Here is an 18117-nt window from a genome sequence, read left to right on the forward strand (position 1 = left end):
ATCTCATGGTCTTGTGGACTTCATTGCACTTACTCATAACACCGAGGAATTTAAAGTTGCTGACCCTCTCCATCTCTGATCCCCTGATAGGACTGATTCATGGACCTCCTGTTTCCTCCTGAAGTCAATAATCAGCTTCTTTGTCTTGCTGGCATTGAGTGAGAGGATTTTGTCGCACCACACAGCCAGATTTTCAGTCTTCCTCCTATATGCTGATTCTTCGTTTCAGTCAGCAACAGTGGTATTATCAGCAAACTTAAATGTGACATGTCTCTTAGTCGTAAGTGTACAGTAGAGTAGAGTGGGGGCTAAGCAAACAGCCTTGCGGTACTCCTGTGCTGATGGAGATTTTGGAGAATATGTTGTTGCCAATCCTAACTGACTGGGGTCTGCAACTGAGGAAATCAGGATCCGATTGCACAAGGAGGTATTGAGGTTAAGGTCTTGAAGCTTAGTGATTTGTTTTAAGAGGATGATGGTATTGAATGAAGGGCATACTGGTGCATGTGCCTTCTTAGGCAGGAGTTGATGAGTTTCATCACCAACCTGTAAAAGCACTTCGTCATTGTGGATGTAAGTGTTACTGGATGATAGTCATTCTTCTTAGGCACTGGTATAATTGAAGCCTACTTAAAGTAGGTGGGTAGCTCAGACTGCCAAAGCAAGAGGTTAAGGATATCATTGAACACTCCAGCCAGTTGATCAGCAGAGACCTTTAGTACTCGGCCAGATATCCCATCAGGACCGGATGCTTTATATGGGTACATCCTCTCACTTTGACCCTCAAAATCACAGGGTCATCAGGGGCTGTGGGAGTCTGTGACAGTTCCTCCTTTTTTATGGTCAAAGCGAGCATAGACGACGTTGAGTTCATATGGGAATGAAGCTTTTTTTGTCACCTTTGTTGTTTGGTTTATAGCATTCAAGCCCTGCCACAGCTGTTGAGCATCCTTCAGTGATTTAGGTTTGGTTCAGAATTGCCACTTCACGCATGAAGTGGCTTTTTGGAGATCGTACCCACACCTCTTGTATCTTAATTGGTCTGATCTAGCCCTCAGCAGATTGCGAATCTCATGGGCTTCTGATTGGGGAAGACTGAATGATTCTTGTGGGGATGCACTTGTCTACGACTGTTCATAAAATGTCTGTGACAACTGAGCTGCGCCAATGGCTTTTGGAATTGCCTGGTGAAAGAAGCCATCGAAATAAAACTAGAGGAAAAGAATTTTAACAAAGATGAAGGTATTGCTCTAAGTAAGAACTGGAATTCAATTGTAAACAAGGTGGGACAGTGGAAACCTGATTGGATGAAGACAAACCAGTCACGAGGGACAGGCAACGGAGTATATATGCCACTGAAATCAACATGCCTTAGCCTCATCCCTGATGGAGAGTTTGTCATTGAAGCATAAAAAACTGTATTTGGCTGGAAGCCCAAGAAGAGTTTATTTGTGTAGTGTATTCATACAGATCCTCTGATGAGTGCTTGAACATGCGTCCTGCACAGACTCAAAGCAGTCCCGTAACCGCTCCTCTGCCTCCCGCAACCACTTTTTTCTTGTCCTTAATTTTGGAGCCTTGCTCTCCCTGTATGTATCTGGAGGAGGAGGACAGCCAAGTGATCAGATTTCCTAAAATGCAGTCTAGGTGTGGAATGGTAGGCATGCCTTATCATAGCTGTGGTCTAGTGTGTTGGGGCCTCTGGTATGGCAGGTTATATGCTGATGATAATTGGGCAGAAATTTCTTTAAACTAGCCTGATTGAAGTCCCTGACTATGATTTGAAATGTGTCGGAATGGGCTACTTCTTGTTTGGTGACGGTAGCATTCAGTATCTCGAGTGTCTGATTAACACCTGGCCTTTGATGGTATGTAAACTGTGGTCAGGATCATGAGGAGAACTTTTTTGGTAAGTAAAATGGTCTGCACTTAATCACTAGATGTTCTAGGGTGGGGAAGCAAGAGTATGAAAAAACTACCGTGTCCAAGCACCACAAAGAGTTTACCATGAAACACAGATTTTCCCTTCTCTGAATCAGCTGTTTGTTCCATCCTGTGTATTGAGAAGCCTTCAGGTCTTAATGATGTATCTGGAGTGAGCCATGTCTCTGTAAAACACAGAACACAGCAGCTCCTTGTTTTCGTCTAATACCACAATCTTGTCCATAGGTCCTCAATCTCATTCTTCAGCAGCTGTACATTTGCAAACAATGTGCTGGATAGAGAGTGTTTCATTCCTCTGCGTCTCAGCTTAGTTTGGAGTCCTCCCCTCCTCTTCCAGCCATGGCAATGTACCCTCATCCACTTAAAGGTGCTGTACTTGCATGCTTGAGAATTAAGTCTGCCGGGTCCTTCGGAAAATCATGAAATTGCTAGTTCATTAAGACAGTTCGAAAGTACGTTGCTTAACGGGAAATTACAGTCTGCAGATTGTGGTGAAGGTAATTCAGAAGAGGTATACACTAGACCTAGTTTATACTAACATATAGTACCAGATGCCTATAAAGCGGTGTCTCAATCCTAGATTGGACTCTCTGATCACTTATCTGTAACGTTAATTCCAGCATACAAGCCAATAACTATACAGTTCAAACCAGTTCTAAAGGTGGTGAAAACCTGGCATGAGAGTGCAATCACTGCACTGCAGGACTGCATTGAAAACACTAACTGGAGAATGTTCAGGGAGGCTGTTATCTAGGACAACCATAGAGTAATATGTGGATTCTGTGACCTGCTACATAGAGGAGTGTACTGAGAATATTACCATCGCAGAACACATTCATGTGAGGGCAAATCAGAAGCCATTGCTTACTGCAGAAGTCCGTGCACAGCTGAGGGATTGTGATGCTGCCTTTAGATCGGGAGATGCCACGGCTTTCAGGGAAGCAAGAACTGTGATTTTCAGCTCCATTAGGAAGGCAAAATGGGAGCATTCTCAGAGAATTACAGACTACAAGTCTATCCTGCATGTCAGTGATCAGGATGCTTCACTCCCTGAGAGGCTGAATGAATTCTACACCTGGTTTGATGTGCAGAACAAGGTGCTGACAAGGAAGGCACCCCTCCCATCAGGGGAGCAGTCACTCCATCTGGCTGAAGTTGAGGTGAGGAAAACCCTGACCAGAGTCAACCCACGCAAAGCTGCGGGGCCTGATAATATACCAGGTTGGGTTCTGAAAGACTCTGCAGCCCAGCTGATGGATATATTCACATCTCTCTGGAACAATCCATTGTCCCCTCAGTTTTCAAGGTGGCAGCCATTGCTCCAGTGTCAAAGAAGGCAACATTATCCTGCCTAAGTAACTGTTCACAGGTAGCATTAACATTAAATCACTATGAAATGCTTTGAGCGGCTGGTCATTGAGTACATTAAAGCCTTTCTCCTGGCTACATTGGATCCTTTGCAGTTTGCTTATTGTTCAATTCGATCCACTGATGATGCAATAGCCTCTGACCCTCCCCCACCCCAACTATGTCCTGCCCCACCTGGAAAATGGGATCTCTTATGCCAGACTGCTGTTTATAGACTTCAGTTCGGTGTTTAACACCATCATACCCCAGAAACTGGTGGGGAAACTGTCCTTGCTGGGTCTCAACACCTCCCTCTGAAATTGGATACTGGATTTCTTAAGCAGTAGGGCCACAGATAGTCTGTTTTAGCAGCGATGCATCTAGTCCTGTTACGGTGATCACTGGCGCTCCCCAAGGCTGTGTGTTCAGCCTGCTGCTGTTCACACTGCTGACACATGACTGTGTTGCAGGATCCAGCTCAAACCATGTCATGGGGATACCATCCATTGGGGACATTTATCTGGAGCGCTGCGTACGCAGGGCCCTTGGTATTATTAAGGATTCCACCCATTCTTCCAGCATCCTCTTTGATTTTGAACCATCAGGCAGGAGACAATGATGCATAAAACCAAGAACAGTTTGGATGAGAAATAGTGCCTTTCCCCATGCCATTGGGCTTTTGAAGTTCCTGCCACATCTTATTTGAAGTGTCACTGGTTAATCTGTGTCTTACAATATTTAATATTAATGCACTTTAGTTTGTTATTTATGTGTGTTACGTTCCCCGTAACTGGGTCACTCACCAGCAAAGATAGAGAGGTCCGTTGAAGTCTGATGGTACTATTTTTAAAAGTCTTTATTTATAAAGGGGCACAAAAGTAAGATTAATACAAACATTCAGATAATATACGTCGTCAATACAATCTAAAAGTGCGGGTATAATAATAATCATCAATAAGAAATAGCTTGATCGTTTGTCTAGGGGATAATATATTGTCCGATGGAAATATAAAAGTCACTCAGTTCCTGCAGCCTTTGGGGACCGCTGGGTTTTCACTTGTTGGAGAGAGAGAGATTTGTGAGAAAAGAAACTTGCCCGGGTCTTTTATGAAGCAAATCCGTTGAATTGGGAAAGTTGGTTCCCTGTTGTTAGTTCAAGAAAATTGCTTCAGTGGTACCCACCACCGGCCCCCAGGCGAGGGAACCGAACACACGTGGCTTCCTTCAAATGGTTTCCCACTACTACGGGATCGTTAGCGTTTCTTCTGGTGCATCTGAAGGGGTTGTTCCCCCAGACCCTCTCTTATACTTCTTGGGAGGTCGGCCTCTGCGCCGAGGTGTCAGAAACTCGGCCGGTTGTGCCAGGTCCACATGGGCCGGTTTGAGGCGGTCCACCGTGAAAACCTTCTCTTTCCCCCCAACGTCCAGCACGAATGTGGACCCGTTGTTCCGGAGCACCATAAACGGCCCCTCGTATGGCCGCTGCTCGCCCCTTCGTACAAACACAAACTTACAGTTCTGCAGGTCTTTGGGTACGCAGGTCGGGTTCCGCCCGTGCTGTGAAGTGGGCATGGGGGCCAGGTTACCGAGCTTCTCGCGTAGTCTGCCCAGGACTGCTGCGGGATCTTCCTCTTGCCCCCGTGGGGCTGGTAGGAACTCCCCGGGGACGACCAGGGGCGCGCCGTATACCAACTTGGCCGACGAGGCGTGCAGGTCATCCTTGGGCGCTGTGCGGATGCCGAGTAGGACCCAGGGAAGCTCGTCCGCCCATTTGGCTCCTCGCAGGCGGGCCATGAGGGCCGACTTCAGGTGACGGTGGAAACGCTCCACTAGCCCGTTCGACTGTGGGTGGTAGGCAGTTGTGTGGTGCAGCTGAGTCCCCAAAAGGCTGGCCATAGCTGACCACAGGCGGGAGGTGAACTGGGCGCCTCTGTCGGAGGTAATGTGGGCCGGTACACCAAAGCGAGATATCCAGGTGGTGATCAGGGCTCGGGCGCAAGATTCGGAGGTGGTGTCGGTGAGCGGGACCGCCTCTGGCCATCTTGTGAACCGGTCCACGATAGTCAGGAGGTGCTGCGCTCCACGCGACACTGGCAGGGGGCCCACGATATCCACATGAATGTGGTCGAAACGCCGGTGGGCGGGATGGAACTACTGCGGTGGGGCTTTGGTGTGCAGCTGCACCTTGGCCGTCTGGCAGTGCATGCACGTTTTGGCCCATTCACTGACCTGTTTGCGGAGTCCGTGCCAAACGAACCTGCTGGAAACCATCCGGACAGTTGTCCGGATGGAGGGATGCGCCAAGTTATGAATGGAGTCGAAAACACGGCGCCGCCAGGCTGTCGGGACGACGGGACAGGGCTGGCCGGTGGCGACGTCACAGAGTAGTGTCATCTCACCCGGGCCTACGGGGAGGTCCTGAGACTGCGGTTCTGTAACTCGGAATCTCCTCATCTGCCTGCTGCGCCTCTGCCAGTGCCTCAAAGTCTACCCCTTGGGAAAGGGCATGAACGGTAGGGCGAGAGAGCGCATCCGCCACGACATTGTCCTTACCCGAGAGGTGCTGGACATCCGTCGTGTATTCAGAGATGTAGGACAGGTGGCGTTGCTGGCGGGACGACCAGGGGTCGGACGCTTTCGTAAACGCAAAGGTAAGCGGTTTGTGGTCCGTGAACGCGGTGAAGGGCCGACCTTCTAGGAAGTACCTGAAATGCCGGATTGCCAGGTAGAGAGCCAACAGTTCCTGGTCGAAAGCACTGTACTTGAGCTCTGGTGGCCGCAGGTGTTTGCTGAAAAACGCCAGGAGTTGCCAGCGACCTGCGATGAGTTGCTCCAGCACCCCACCGACTGCCGTGTTAGATGCGTCCACTGTGAGGGCAGTAGGGGCGTCCATTCTGGGATGTACTAGCATTGCGGCGTTCGCCAAAGCTTCCTTCATTTGAACGAAAGCGGCGGCGGACTCCTCATCCCAGGTAATGTCCTTGCTTGGACCCGACATCAGGGCGAACAGGGGGCGCATGATCCGGGCAGCTGAAGGGAGGAAGCGGTGGTAGAAATTGACCATACCTACGAATTCCTGAAAGCCTTTGATCGTGGTGGGTCGGGGGAAATAGTGGACCGCATCTACCTTAGCGGGTAGAGGGGTTGCCCCGTCTTTAGTAATCCTGTGGCCCAGGAAGTCAATGGTATCGAGTCCGAACAGGCATTTGGCGAGGTTGATTGTAAGACCGTACTCACTCAGTCGGGCGCAGAGTTGACGGAGGTGGGACAGATGCTCCTGACGACTGCTGCTGGCTATGAGGATGTCGTCCAAATAGATGAACGCGAAGTCCAGGTCCCGTCCCACCACGTCCATTAACCGCTGGAACGTCTGTGCGGCATTCTTCAGGCCGAACGGCATGCGGAGGAACTCGAAAAGGCCAAACGGGGTGATGAGAGCCATTTTGGGGACGTTGTCAGGATGCATCGGGATTTGATGGTACCCTCGGATGAGGTCTACCTTGGAGAAGATCCGTGTGCCGTGCAGGTTTGCTGCAAAGTCATGAATGTGCGGCACAGGGTAGTGGTCCGGTGTGGTAGCCTCGTTCAGCCTGCGGTAGTCGCCGCACGGTCTCCAGCCCCCCGTCGCTTTGGGCACCATGTGCAGGGGGGAGGCCCATGGGCTGTCGGACCGCCGGATGATCCCCAATTCCTCCATCCTCTGGAACTCCTCCTTCGCCAGTCGGAGCTTGTCTGGGGGAAGCCGCCGAGCGTGGGCGTGGAGGGGTGGTCCCTGGGTTGGGATGTGGTGCTGTATGCCGTGTAGGGGCATGGCCGCTGTGAACTGCGGTGCCAGAACCGATGGGAAATCCACCAGGACCCTGGTGAAGTCGTTGTCGGACAGCGTGATGGAGCCGAGGTGAGGGGCTGGCAACTGGGCTGCACCCAGGGAGAACGTCTGAAAGGTCTCGGCGTGTACCAGTCTCTTCCTGGGCAGGTCGACCAGTAGGCTGTGAGCTTGCAAAAAATCCGCACCCAGAAGCGGTTGGGCTACGGCGGCCAGTGTAAAGTCCCATGTGAACTGGCTGGAGCCGAACTGTAGCTGCACCTGACGGGTGCCATAGGTCCTTACTGTGCTGCCGTTCACGGCCCTCAGAGGGGGACCCGGTGCCCTGCTGTGGGTGTCGTAACTCGTCGGAGGTAAAACGCTGATCTCGGCACCGGTATCGACCAAAAACCGGCGACCCGACCTTCTATCCCACACATACAGGAGGCTATCCCGATGGCCAGCCGCCGTAGCCATCAGCGGCGGCTGGCCCTGGCGTTTCCTGGGAACTTGCAGGGCGGGCGACAACGGCGGGCTTCTGCGCCCCACCGCTGGTGGTAAAAGCACCAGTGTTCCTTGGGCCGGGGGTTGGCGGGCTCTGCGGCCGGGCCTGGACTGGTTTCTGCTGGGAGCGTGGCTGGGAGATCTGTGCGATGGATGTCCCGCTCACCTTTTTGGCGTTCCACAGCAAGTCCGCCCGGGCTGCCACCTTCCGGGGGGTCACTGAAATCTGCGTCGGATAGCAGTAGGCGTATGTCCTCGGGCAGCTGCTCCAGGAATGCCTGCTCAAACATGAGGCAGGGTGTGTGTCCGTCGGCTAGAGACAACATCTCATTCATTAAAGCCGATGGAGGTCTGTCGCCCAAGCCATCCAGGTGCAGTAAACGGGCAGCCCGCTCGCGCTGTGAGAGTCCGAAAGTCCTGAGGAGCAGGGCTTTGAATTCTGTGTACTTGCCGTCTGCCAGGGGCGACTGTACGAACTCTGCGACCTGGGTTGCTGTGTACTGGTCGAGGGAGCTCACCACGTAGTAGTAGCGGGTGTCTTCTGAGGTGATCTGGCGAACGTGGAATTGGGCTTCGGCTTGCTGGAACCATAGGTTTAGTCGCTGTGTCCAGAAACCCGGCAGTTTCAACGAAACCGCATGAACAGAGGCGGCGTCGGTCATTTCTGGTCCAAAAATCGTTTGGACTGTCGGGGTCACCAATTGTAGCGGTGTGCTACACGCAGCGCTAAAATTACGACACGGAGTCGGTAACTGCAGTCGAAGGAAAAAACTTTATTCGAAATCCTCAGCCTCACTTTTAAGCCTCCCTCAACCTGCCCCCCCGTGGCGCAGAGGCTCCAAAGCTCTGTGCTCGCAAACCCCTGTAGGCTATCTACTTGTGAGCTGGTTCGGATGTGCCAGGAAATGGGTCGCCACATACGTACACATACACACACACACATACATAGAGCTACATGTGTGTGCGTGTATATATAGTTATCTATATGTTAATATGATATATTAATATGGACCAGCTGATCTCCATTGACTTGTATTAAATTGCACTTTTATGATTGATACCACATTTTGTGATGCCTTTTATTGCTAAAGTGAAACTATGTTTAAGTTAGCCTATAACTTTCACTGGGAGAAATGCTTTAATTGATTTGTATTTTTTAACTTAAAAAATTAACTATAATGTTAATATGCTTGACAGGTCCTCAGTGACTGTGCATTCAACTTAAATAGATTGGACAGCGCAACACAGGTCTTCATCCCCGGTAATGCATTCTCATTTCTGCAGGCAGTCAGTCACTTGTGGCAGGAAGCCTTAAGCTCTCACCCCTAGACTCGTTGGATGAAGCAGTATGGTCCAAGAGCAGATGACCAGTGAACTCAGGGTTCTGAATTATTTACCCTGTTATGTTGTGAGATGGGGAGAGGACAGGAACTGAGGAAAAAGTGTTAGAAAATTATGAATCACAGTGCACTGATCAAGTAAAGGAATTTGAAATAGTATATGAGACTTCCATTTGGAATTTTTTTATTGCACTGAGTCCTGGATAATATTAATTTATGTTTTATGGACTGTGGGGATGTACCTTCCCTTTGTGCTGCATCTCAGACTTCTGATTAAGATGAAGGGTGTAATTAAGTTATTGGTACTGCCACCCCATAGCCTTAATCAAATTGAGGACATCTATACAGGCATTCCAGAACTATTTTGACTTCTGCCCAGCAGAAAATATATTCCCTTGAATGAACGGGAAGCTGGGTTCCCTGTAGGGAAGTTTACAGATCATTCTCTGATGGAATGATAGAGCAATGCCCTGATTTTCTGGCAACTCTTCCAAACCAAATCATTTGAGGTATTCTACAGACTCCAGCATCTGCTGTTAATATTAAAATAACCTCCATTCCTCAGATTTGGAATTAGATTAATGCTTTCTCCTAGGAACAATGATGACAGCAGTATTTTTTAGGACTGTTGTTCCTCTTGGTTCTTTTCTAAATCAATGCAACTGGATAACTATATACATTGCTCTTATAACTGGATCTGTGCAATGAAATTGTACAGTGAGCAAACTTACTCTGACATATTGCTCCAATCTTGCTGCTTGATAACCCAAAATGATTCTTTATCTTTGCCCTATTGTAACTTGCTGTCAATTGGTAAAAGAATGTCAGGGACCATTGTTTACAACAGCATGTTTTGAACGTTGTTAAATCTTGGTGTCTGCCATTAAGATTATGAAAAGAATTACATTATTGATGTTGTGCCTCGGGTGGGGTGGAGTGGAAGTGGTTAATGAAACTGATCTTCATTGTCTTCTGGTAGTTCCATTAAGGTGCATATTTCTAATGCAAATTGTGATGTTAATAAAACAAGTCTTTGATCACTTGAATACAATTTTTTTCTTTTAAAGTTTCAATTATTTAATGATGTAGACAGTTCACAAATTATTTGGAGGAACACAAATTAATGAGTCTTATTTTAAAATGGTAACTTGCTTTCTGACTTACTGATAAAATCATTCTAATGCCTATTTTGAAACTTTCTGGCATGTACTTTTAGATTGTGGCATTCTAAGAACTGTTAGTACAGGGATAGTTGGTAACGTGCTTCAATAATGACTAAAAAGAAAGTTTGTCCAGTGTTTTATAACGGGCTGAAACATGATAAAATGTTAATGATAGCCCACAAGGCAAAATATAATCTCATGATTAAACCGGTTTACACTGGTGTGAAATAGGTAATTAACTACAGTATTTAAAACGTTTTAAAGTTAATTGTAAAAGCCTTCGGATTACTGAACTGAAACTAAAAGTGGTTTGAAAATATACTTGAGTATTGGATTAGTTCATTGTTTTTCTTTGTTGGTTGTCTTTTGGTATTTAATAGTTATCTGATCTGTTGCCCTATTATATTTGGGTGTGAGAATTATATAGGATTGTCTTCCTCCAACAGTGCATATACACTTACCGCATCAAATAAGTTGTTGCCTGAAGAGCACCCTGTCTCAGGCCTAGGTAAGAACTCTTCTCATTACAGCTGTGCAGCTTCAACTAAAACTTCTGTTCTTGGTGAAAGTAGTTTCTAAAGTTCAGGCTACTATTGATTGATCTGCCTTGTCACTGAATTCATACAGTTTAGTTACCTCCCTTGCAAAAGACGAGCATTGCAGGACTTCCAATGACTTTGTTGTTTCTGGCTTTAAAGAACTTTGGTGATCATACTAGCAGATTAATCTTTTTGTTTCATGTCAGTGTTTATTTCAATTACAATTATGTAATTTGAATTTACCTTCTGAGCTTAGTAAATCAGCGTGTAACCAGTACATAATATAATCAGTACAAACATTGATTCCTGTTCTCTGCTCAGTTAATTGACCTCAGCCTCGGAATATGTCTCGCAGTGATGCTGATGGTTTAGAATGCTGTAGGCTTCTGTGTAAAAGCAAATCGTTGAGTGGTGGTGTAGCCCAGCAATACTCAAGAAAGCCGAAACTTAGCAATTATTTTTCAGACATTTAAGTTTAACATCTTATTGTGATTGGAAAAATAATTCGGGTTAATGTTCAAAATTTAACATTTTGCTTGAGCACAATCAATTATTCCAAATCATTTCTTTAAAGTAAGTAGACATTCTAATGAGAGGGAGAACAACAACTGCAGAGAATGAGTTACTCTGCATTATTGTATATTTGGTCGTGTCATTTACAACTTCCCTAAGCTCTTCTCTATTTTGTTCTTGTTATAACTTGCGTTCCTTCTGATACCCAACATGCAAGAGAATTCAAGGTGGAATCCTTACACATCCTTGAAGTACTAATTTCTTGTTAGAACAGGTTGTTTGCTTTTCCATCTTTCAAAATGACCTTAAAGCCATCATTTAGTGCGGTGTTTGATGCAGCAACCGTTTGGTTATGGCAGGTTAATGAATGAAGATGATTAATAAATTATTTGACCTTAGGTTTTATATTTCTGATCTTCGTTGAGCTACATCCTCACACAGTCCATTATCTCATTTTATCTGAATTGTGTTTTATATTGTGAGGCAAAATTGCTTATGCATTTTTGTTCTGTTTTGGGTATTAAAGTTTTATCACATCTGGAGATTTCCATAATGCTGTCACACTAGTGTAACCTGACTCTCTCACTGACCTTGTGTTTCCAGATTAGTTGCTACTCTTGGTTCTTCACTTTTTCTTTCTCAATTATGTAGCTTTTTTCTTTCTTGTTGGTACTTCGCCAATCTTTAAGATGCCTACTCTCTTGCTAATGTCCCAGACCTGAATAGTCTTGGATAAACACACAGTTTTTTCTCCGGCATTTTGTGTGTGCAGTTATTTCTGCATGTGTTTGTCCATTCACACAAGGATGCTGTCAATATCATGAATATATGATGGAAAGTGGAGGAGAGTGGAAGAAGAAAAAAAGTAATTTATGAACACACACATCATTTCACCAAATTCTAACATCCAGGAGGCAGTACAGGTCGACCACTTCGATTCCGACATTCATTAATCTGGTTCCACCACAGCTTTGGAGGTAGTTTTCACCAGCCTGATTTCAGATTTCCCCCATCACCTCTGTTTTGGTGGCGCCATTAGCAGAATCAACTGTTTGCACAGCCCTCCGTGTGATTTTGTAATTTTATAGCCTGCGCTTATCTAGACCCAGTCAGATCTTCATTGAATAAAAGAAGTGCTTCTCATGGTGTAAAGTGCATACACCATACGTTAGTTACCTATGCAAGGTAAGGTGGAAGTTCTGAAAAACCTGACAGCGGTCTGTCTGTGAAAAGTATATGCGACTTGTATAACACTGGCTTTTCTACAGTTTATGATATAAAGAAGCAAAAAGAAAAATTGCTTCAGTTCTTGACAGCGAATCAAAAAAAATCAGATGTGAAGGAAAATTATGAAAGATGTTCACAACTAGATAAAGTACTCATGAAATAGTTTAAACTCTGCATTAGTGAAGGTGTAGAACTGTCAATAGAGATGGTGAAGGAGCAAGCAAAATTAATTCAGGAAGAACTGAGGCTGGTTGATGAGTGTGTCAGTCAATTGTTTATGCTGAATCTTTGTCACCTACTCAAATTCCACAAGTTTCCTCTCTTTCTCTCTCATCTTCCTAAGAACCTTGGTCATTATCTTGCCTTTTCTCCATAGTCTCCATTTAGTTCAGACAACTATTCTAGCACACTTTTTTTCTTGTGCATAATGTACACTTCAACTCATTGATATTCAAGTTTGGCAGATTATTTGTTGAAAAAATATTTTATGCAAACAAGGTCCTGATTAATATGAGAATAAACTATGGCCTACGTTCTGTTTGTCATACATTATATCAATTTAGCATTCATAACCACCATCTCAGTTTATTCTGTGTGAAGATGTTTATTTGAAGTGACCAAATCAAAGGAAGCAAAGAAGGAACAAGCTGCATTGCTGTGCCAAATAATCTTCATATAACCTTCTGTACAAATATGTTTGATACCTAAAAGGTTAAACAGTTGATCTTTTCTAAGTTCTTTGTTCTGTATCTGCATTATGATTAGAAATTCTTATTTACTTTCTTTTCCAGAAGTAATAGTGGTCACAACAAAAGATGTCCAAAAATATCAACAATTGGACACAAAGATGAAATTGGATATGGTGTATATTCCTGAGGACACTGATATGGGAACGGCAGATTCCTTACGACAGATACATGGAAAAATTAAGGTAGTGCATTATTTTGAAATCGAAGTATTAGCATGTCAAGAGGTGACCAATTTTTCCTCATTTTTAGGTTATTGAGAGAATACTTCATGTTCTTTTCTGCAAGAAATGCTTAATGTTTATTTTTGAATAATATTTTTGTAGATGCTTTAAAACATAATTCTATCTGTTTTTATCTTGTTTAGTCTGCAGTTTAAATAATGTAGTTTCTTTAATATTTTTCTGATCCTTTTGGTTATATCCATTCCTAGTGAATCTGTATTTAGCCCTTGTATTTTATAAGCTTTGTCTGCAACTTTCTGCAGCTCAAGCTTCCTCTTTCCTGTCTTGTTGCTTGAGTGCATTTAAATTCTGGAAAAAGAAAACTTTTGCAGTTTTCCCGTGACCAAATGGAATCAGTTTCTCTCCACCTGTATGCCAATTTTAATCTCTGGTTTTTCAGCCATCGGCTCAAATCTCAAATAAATGAATACATTTAGGAATAATTTTACTGTAGATGGATTCTTTGCACTTGCACACAATGGAACTGTTGTTTTATATTGGTGGTTGAGTTCAGAAGAATTTTCATACCTTTGCTTGTCCTGCTAGCCAGCCTGTAATTGGTCGGTTGCACCTTCGGTAGTTCTATTTCCAATCCTTTTCCATTTCTATCTAACTCTCTTACTCCTCTTCATTTATTTCCTCCCTTTCTACTTCCTGTTTTCCTCTTTCTTATTCTACAATATCTTTCTATTGTCTTCTCTTCCATGATTAACCATCGATTGCAAGGAGCTTAAGAACTTAAACTAAAAGCAGATAATACCTGGAATGCTCAACAGCAGCTGAGAAGAAAAAAATAAGTATTATCACTTTTCATTGATTATGTCTATTTAGATTTAGATTTGATAATCTTAAACACATTCTATAAATGGATCTTTAATTTCCTCATGGGGGACCACAGTCCTGTCAAGTTCTTGGGTGTCAACATCTCAGAGGGTCATGTTGATGCTCTCTTGAAGAAAGCTTAACTTCATTAGGAGTTTGAGGAGATTTTGTATGTCACCAAAGACTTGCAAATTTCTATAGATGTACTGTGGAGAGCCTTCTGACTAGTTGCATTATTACCTGATAAGGAGGCTCCAATGCACAGGAATCCTGCTGATGGTTATAGACTCATCCACCTCCATCATGAACACTAGCCTCTTCCAAGGTAATCTTCAAAAGACAGTGCCCCAAGAAAGCAGTATCCATCATTAAGGACCATCACAGTTCAGGATATGCTCTCTTCTCATTACTTCCATCAGGGAAAAAGTGATAGAGCTTGAGGCCACACTCACTTTTAGGAACAGCTTCTTTCCCTCTGTCATCAGATTTCTGAATGGTCCATGAACCCATGAATTCTACCTTACTGTTTTGCTCTCTTTTTGGACTATTTATTCATACATATATCTTATTGTAAAATGGTAGTTTTTAAATATATTGCACCGTACTGCTGCAAAACAACAAAGTTTAGAGCATATGTCAGTGAATATAAACCTGTTTCTGATTTGCTTTGGAACCCTTAATTTGATTCACCCAATTTGGGAAACAAACCATCCATGTTGGTATATTGGAAGGTGCACATGAAGTGCTGAATATTCAGTTGTTAACTTCTTGCTGCCAAATTAGATAGGATAATTTATATTTATGGATACCATAATGCAAGAAGTCTATGGCAGGCTCCATTTCTGGAGATTTTATTAGAGTGCAAGTACTTAGAAATTTTTGACAAGATATAGAATCAGAATCGGGTTTATTATCACGGCATGTGTTGTGAAGTTTGTTAACTTAGCAGCAGCAGTTCAATGCTATGCATAATATAGAATACGAAAAATCAATCAATCAGTTCAGGTTCTTGATTAGCCAGGGCATCAAAGGGTGTAGGGAGATGACGATGACTGGAAGAATTGGATCAGCTCATGATTGAATGGCGGAGCAGATTCTGGGCCGAATGGCCTACTTCTGCTCCTATATGTTATGGTCCTATTATACGTATGATGAATAGATTAAATATTGTGCAAAAACAGAAGTAATATATATTTTAAAAGTGATGTAGTGTTCATGGGATCAATGTCCATATACGAATTAGATGGGAGAGGGGAAGAAGTTGTTCCTGAATTGCTGAGTATGTGCCTTCAGGTTTCTGTACCTACCTAATGGTAACAGTGAGAAAAGGGCATTCCCTGGGTGCTGGAGTTCCTTAATAATGGACACTGCCTTTCTGAGACACCGTTTTTTGAAGATGTCCTGGGTACTTTGTAGGCTAGTACCCAAGATGGAGCTGACTAAATGTACGACCCTCTGCAGCTTCTCTTGGTCTTGTGTTTGTTGACATACCAAATCTCTTCAAACTCGTAATGAAGTATAGAAGCTGTCTTACCTTCTTTGTAGCTGCATCGATATGTTGGGACCAGGTTAGATCCTCAGAGATCTTGGCATGCAGTCTCTCCACTTCTGATCCCTCTATGAGAATTGGTATGTGTTACTTCGTCTTACCCTTCCTGAAGTTGACAGTCAGCTCTTTTGTTTCGTTGAGTGCAAGATTGAAGCTGCGACACCACTCCACTAGTTGGCATGTCTTGCTCTTGTATGTCTTCGCACCTCAATCTGAAATTCTATCAACAGTGGTTGTACCATCAGTAAATTTATAGATGACATTTGAGCTATGCTTAGCCACACAGTCGTGGGTTTAGAGAGAGTAGAGCAGTGGGCTAAGCACACACCCCTGAGGTGCGCCAGTGTTGATTGTCAGCAAGGAGGAGACATTATCACCTATCTGCGCAGATTGTGGTCTTCCAGTTAGGAAGTTGAGGATTCAATTGCAGAGGGAGGTACTGAGGCCAGGTTCTGCAACTTCTCAATCAGGATTGTGGGAATGATGGTAGTAAATGCTGAGCTATAGTTGACGAACAGCATCCTAACATAGGTGTTTGTATTGTCCAGGTGGTCGATGGCCGTGTGAAGAGCCATTGAGATTGCATCTGCCGTTGACTTATTGTGGCGGTAGATATGTCACATATCATTAAGATATACAAGTATCCTTTGGATACTTAAGGGTTCCATTCCTGAGAACTGTCTATAAACCGAACTTTTCTATAAGTCAGAAACTGATAATTCCCCACATAATTTAGATAAAATCCCATTGCCTGAAATAGTTGAGCCTATCTTTCTTAATGTACTGTTTACTCTGGCCTGCAATGCTGCAGCCAGGCTCCTGACAGGGGCCCGGAAGAGGGAACATATTACTTCTATCCTGGCCCCCCACTGGCTGCCAGTATGGTTCAGAATTGATTTTAAGGTTCTGCTGTTTGTTTATAAAGCCCTAAATGGGCTGCCCCCCCCCCCCCGCCACATCACGGACTTTCTAACCCCTTATTCTACTTCCAGGTCCCTTGGGTTGGTTGACTCAGGGCTCCTGTCTGTCCCGCGATCTAAATTTACGTTCAGGGGTTACCACGCCTTTGCTGTTGCAGCCCCTAGACCGGGGGTCGGCAACCTGCGGCTCCCGAGCCATTTGTGGCTCTTTCACCTCTGTGCTGCGGCTCCCTGTGGCTTTGGGAAATAATTGGTCAGTATTTAATTAAAATGTATTTTATGTTAGTTTGTTAGCTTTTGAAATGTAATTATGGTGATCTTGTACAACCTAAGTGTAGCGACACATTTCCTGCCACATCATAAAACGGCTCACAATTAGCCAGCATTCCGGCTAAGGGAGATAGCCTACGGGGGTTTGTGAGTACGCGTCTTTTGCAGCATCTGCGTCCATGGGGGCTGGGTTGAGGGAAGCTGAAAAGCAAGGCTGTTTAGTTCGAATAAAGCTATCTTTGACTGCAGTTTACTGACACCGCTACAACGTGTTTTTATCGCTGGCTGTCCAGACGGAAGGTGCTGAAACGCTTTGTCGCGTGTCTGGAAGAAGTGAAAACTTTCCTGGGCAGCAAAGGGCTCACCTTTCCTGAGCTGGAACAGCCAGAGTGGCTGGAAAAGCTACACTTCATGGTAGACATGACAGCGCACCTGAACACGCTGAACACAGCTCTTCAGGGGAAAGGACGTACAGCCCTGCACATGTTGGAGGATGTTTTGGCATTCGAGCGCAAGTTGACAGTGCTTGCCAGAGATTTACAGAAAGGCACTTTGTCTCACTTCCCCAATTTGAGAGAGTTCAAACAAGGTCACGACATGATAATTTCGGAGTATTTACATTCTGCAATAATCGCAATGCAAACATCGTTTGGGAAACGCTTCTGTGAGTTCAGAGAGGAAAAAAACACATTATCCTTCCCGGTCACTCCCTTAAGCATCGATCCTTCCCTATTGAATACGACTGCATTGGCAGGTGTGAGTCAACCTGATCTTGAGATGGAACTGGCCGACATAGCCGACAAAGACATATGGGTGTCCAAGTTTAGACGCTTGACAGCAGACCTTGAAGATGTTGCCCGTCAGAAGGCCGTTCTTGCTCAGAAACACAAATGGAGTGATATTGAAAACCTCACAGATGACAGCTTGCGATCCTGTGTAAAGATGAAGGTGACATCATACAGCCCTGATGTGCAGACGCTGTGCGCTGAGGTCCAGGAGCAGAAATCCCATTAACCAAGTATGATAAATATTTTAATTGCCTATTATTTTACTCATATTCATATTTTTTCATTGTTCAGTGAAATAGTCCTTTCATTTTTCAGGATGACAGCTGGCTGACGTTATTTTTGGTTTGCTGCTGGCGGAAAATTTAAGTTCGGCGTTTTTCATAAATACAAGAAGGACTCAAATAGACATTGAATAT

At 44.6% G+C, this 18117-nt stretch overlaps 1 protein-coding gene across 1 annotated transcript in view; it reads left to right on the forward strand.

Annotated features, from left to right (window-relative positions):
• eif2b3 (eukaryotic translation initiation factor 2B, subunit 3 gamma) overlaps nucleotides 1–18117 on the forward strand; it is a 146811-nt gene that overhangs the window by 17061 nt on the left and 111633 nt on the right. The window contains exon 3 of the mRNA XM_059984103.1: nucleotides 13174–13313. Coding sequence (XP_059840086.1) covers nucleotides 13174–13313 — 140 coding nt within the window. The remainder of the gene's footprint in view (nucleotides 1–13173; nucleotides 13314–18117) is intronic.

Source organism: Hypanus sabinus, chromosome 11 (genome assembly GCF_030144855.1).
Source record: "Hypanus sabinus isolate sHypSab1 chromosome 11, sHypSab1.hap1, whole genome shotgun sequence".
In the NCBI taxonomy this organism is placed as follows: Eukaryota; Metazoa; Chordata; class Chondrichthyes; order Myliobatiformes; family Dasyatidae; genus Hypanus; species Hypanus sabinus.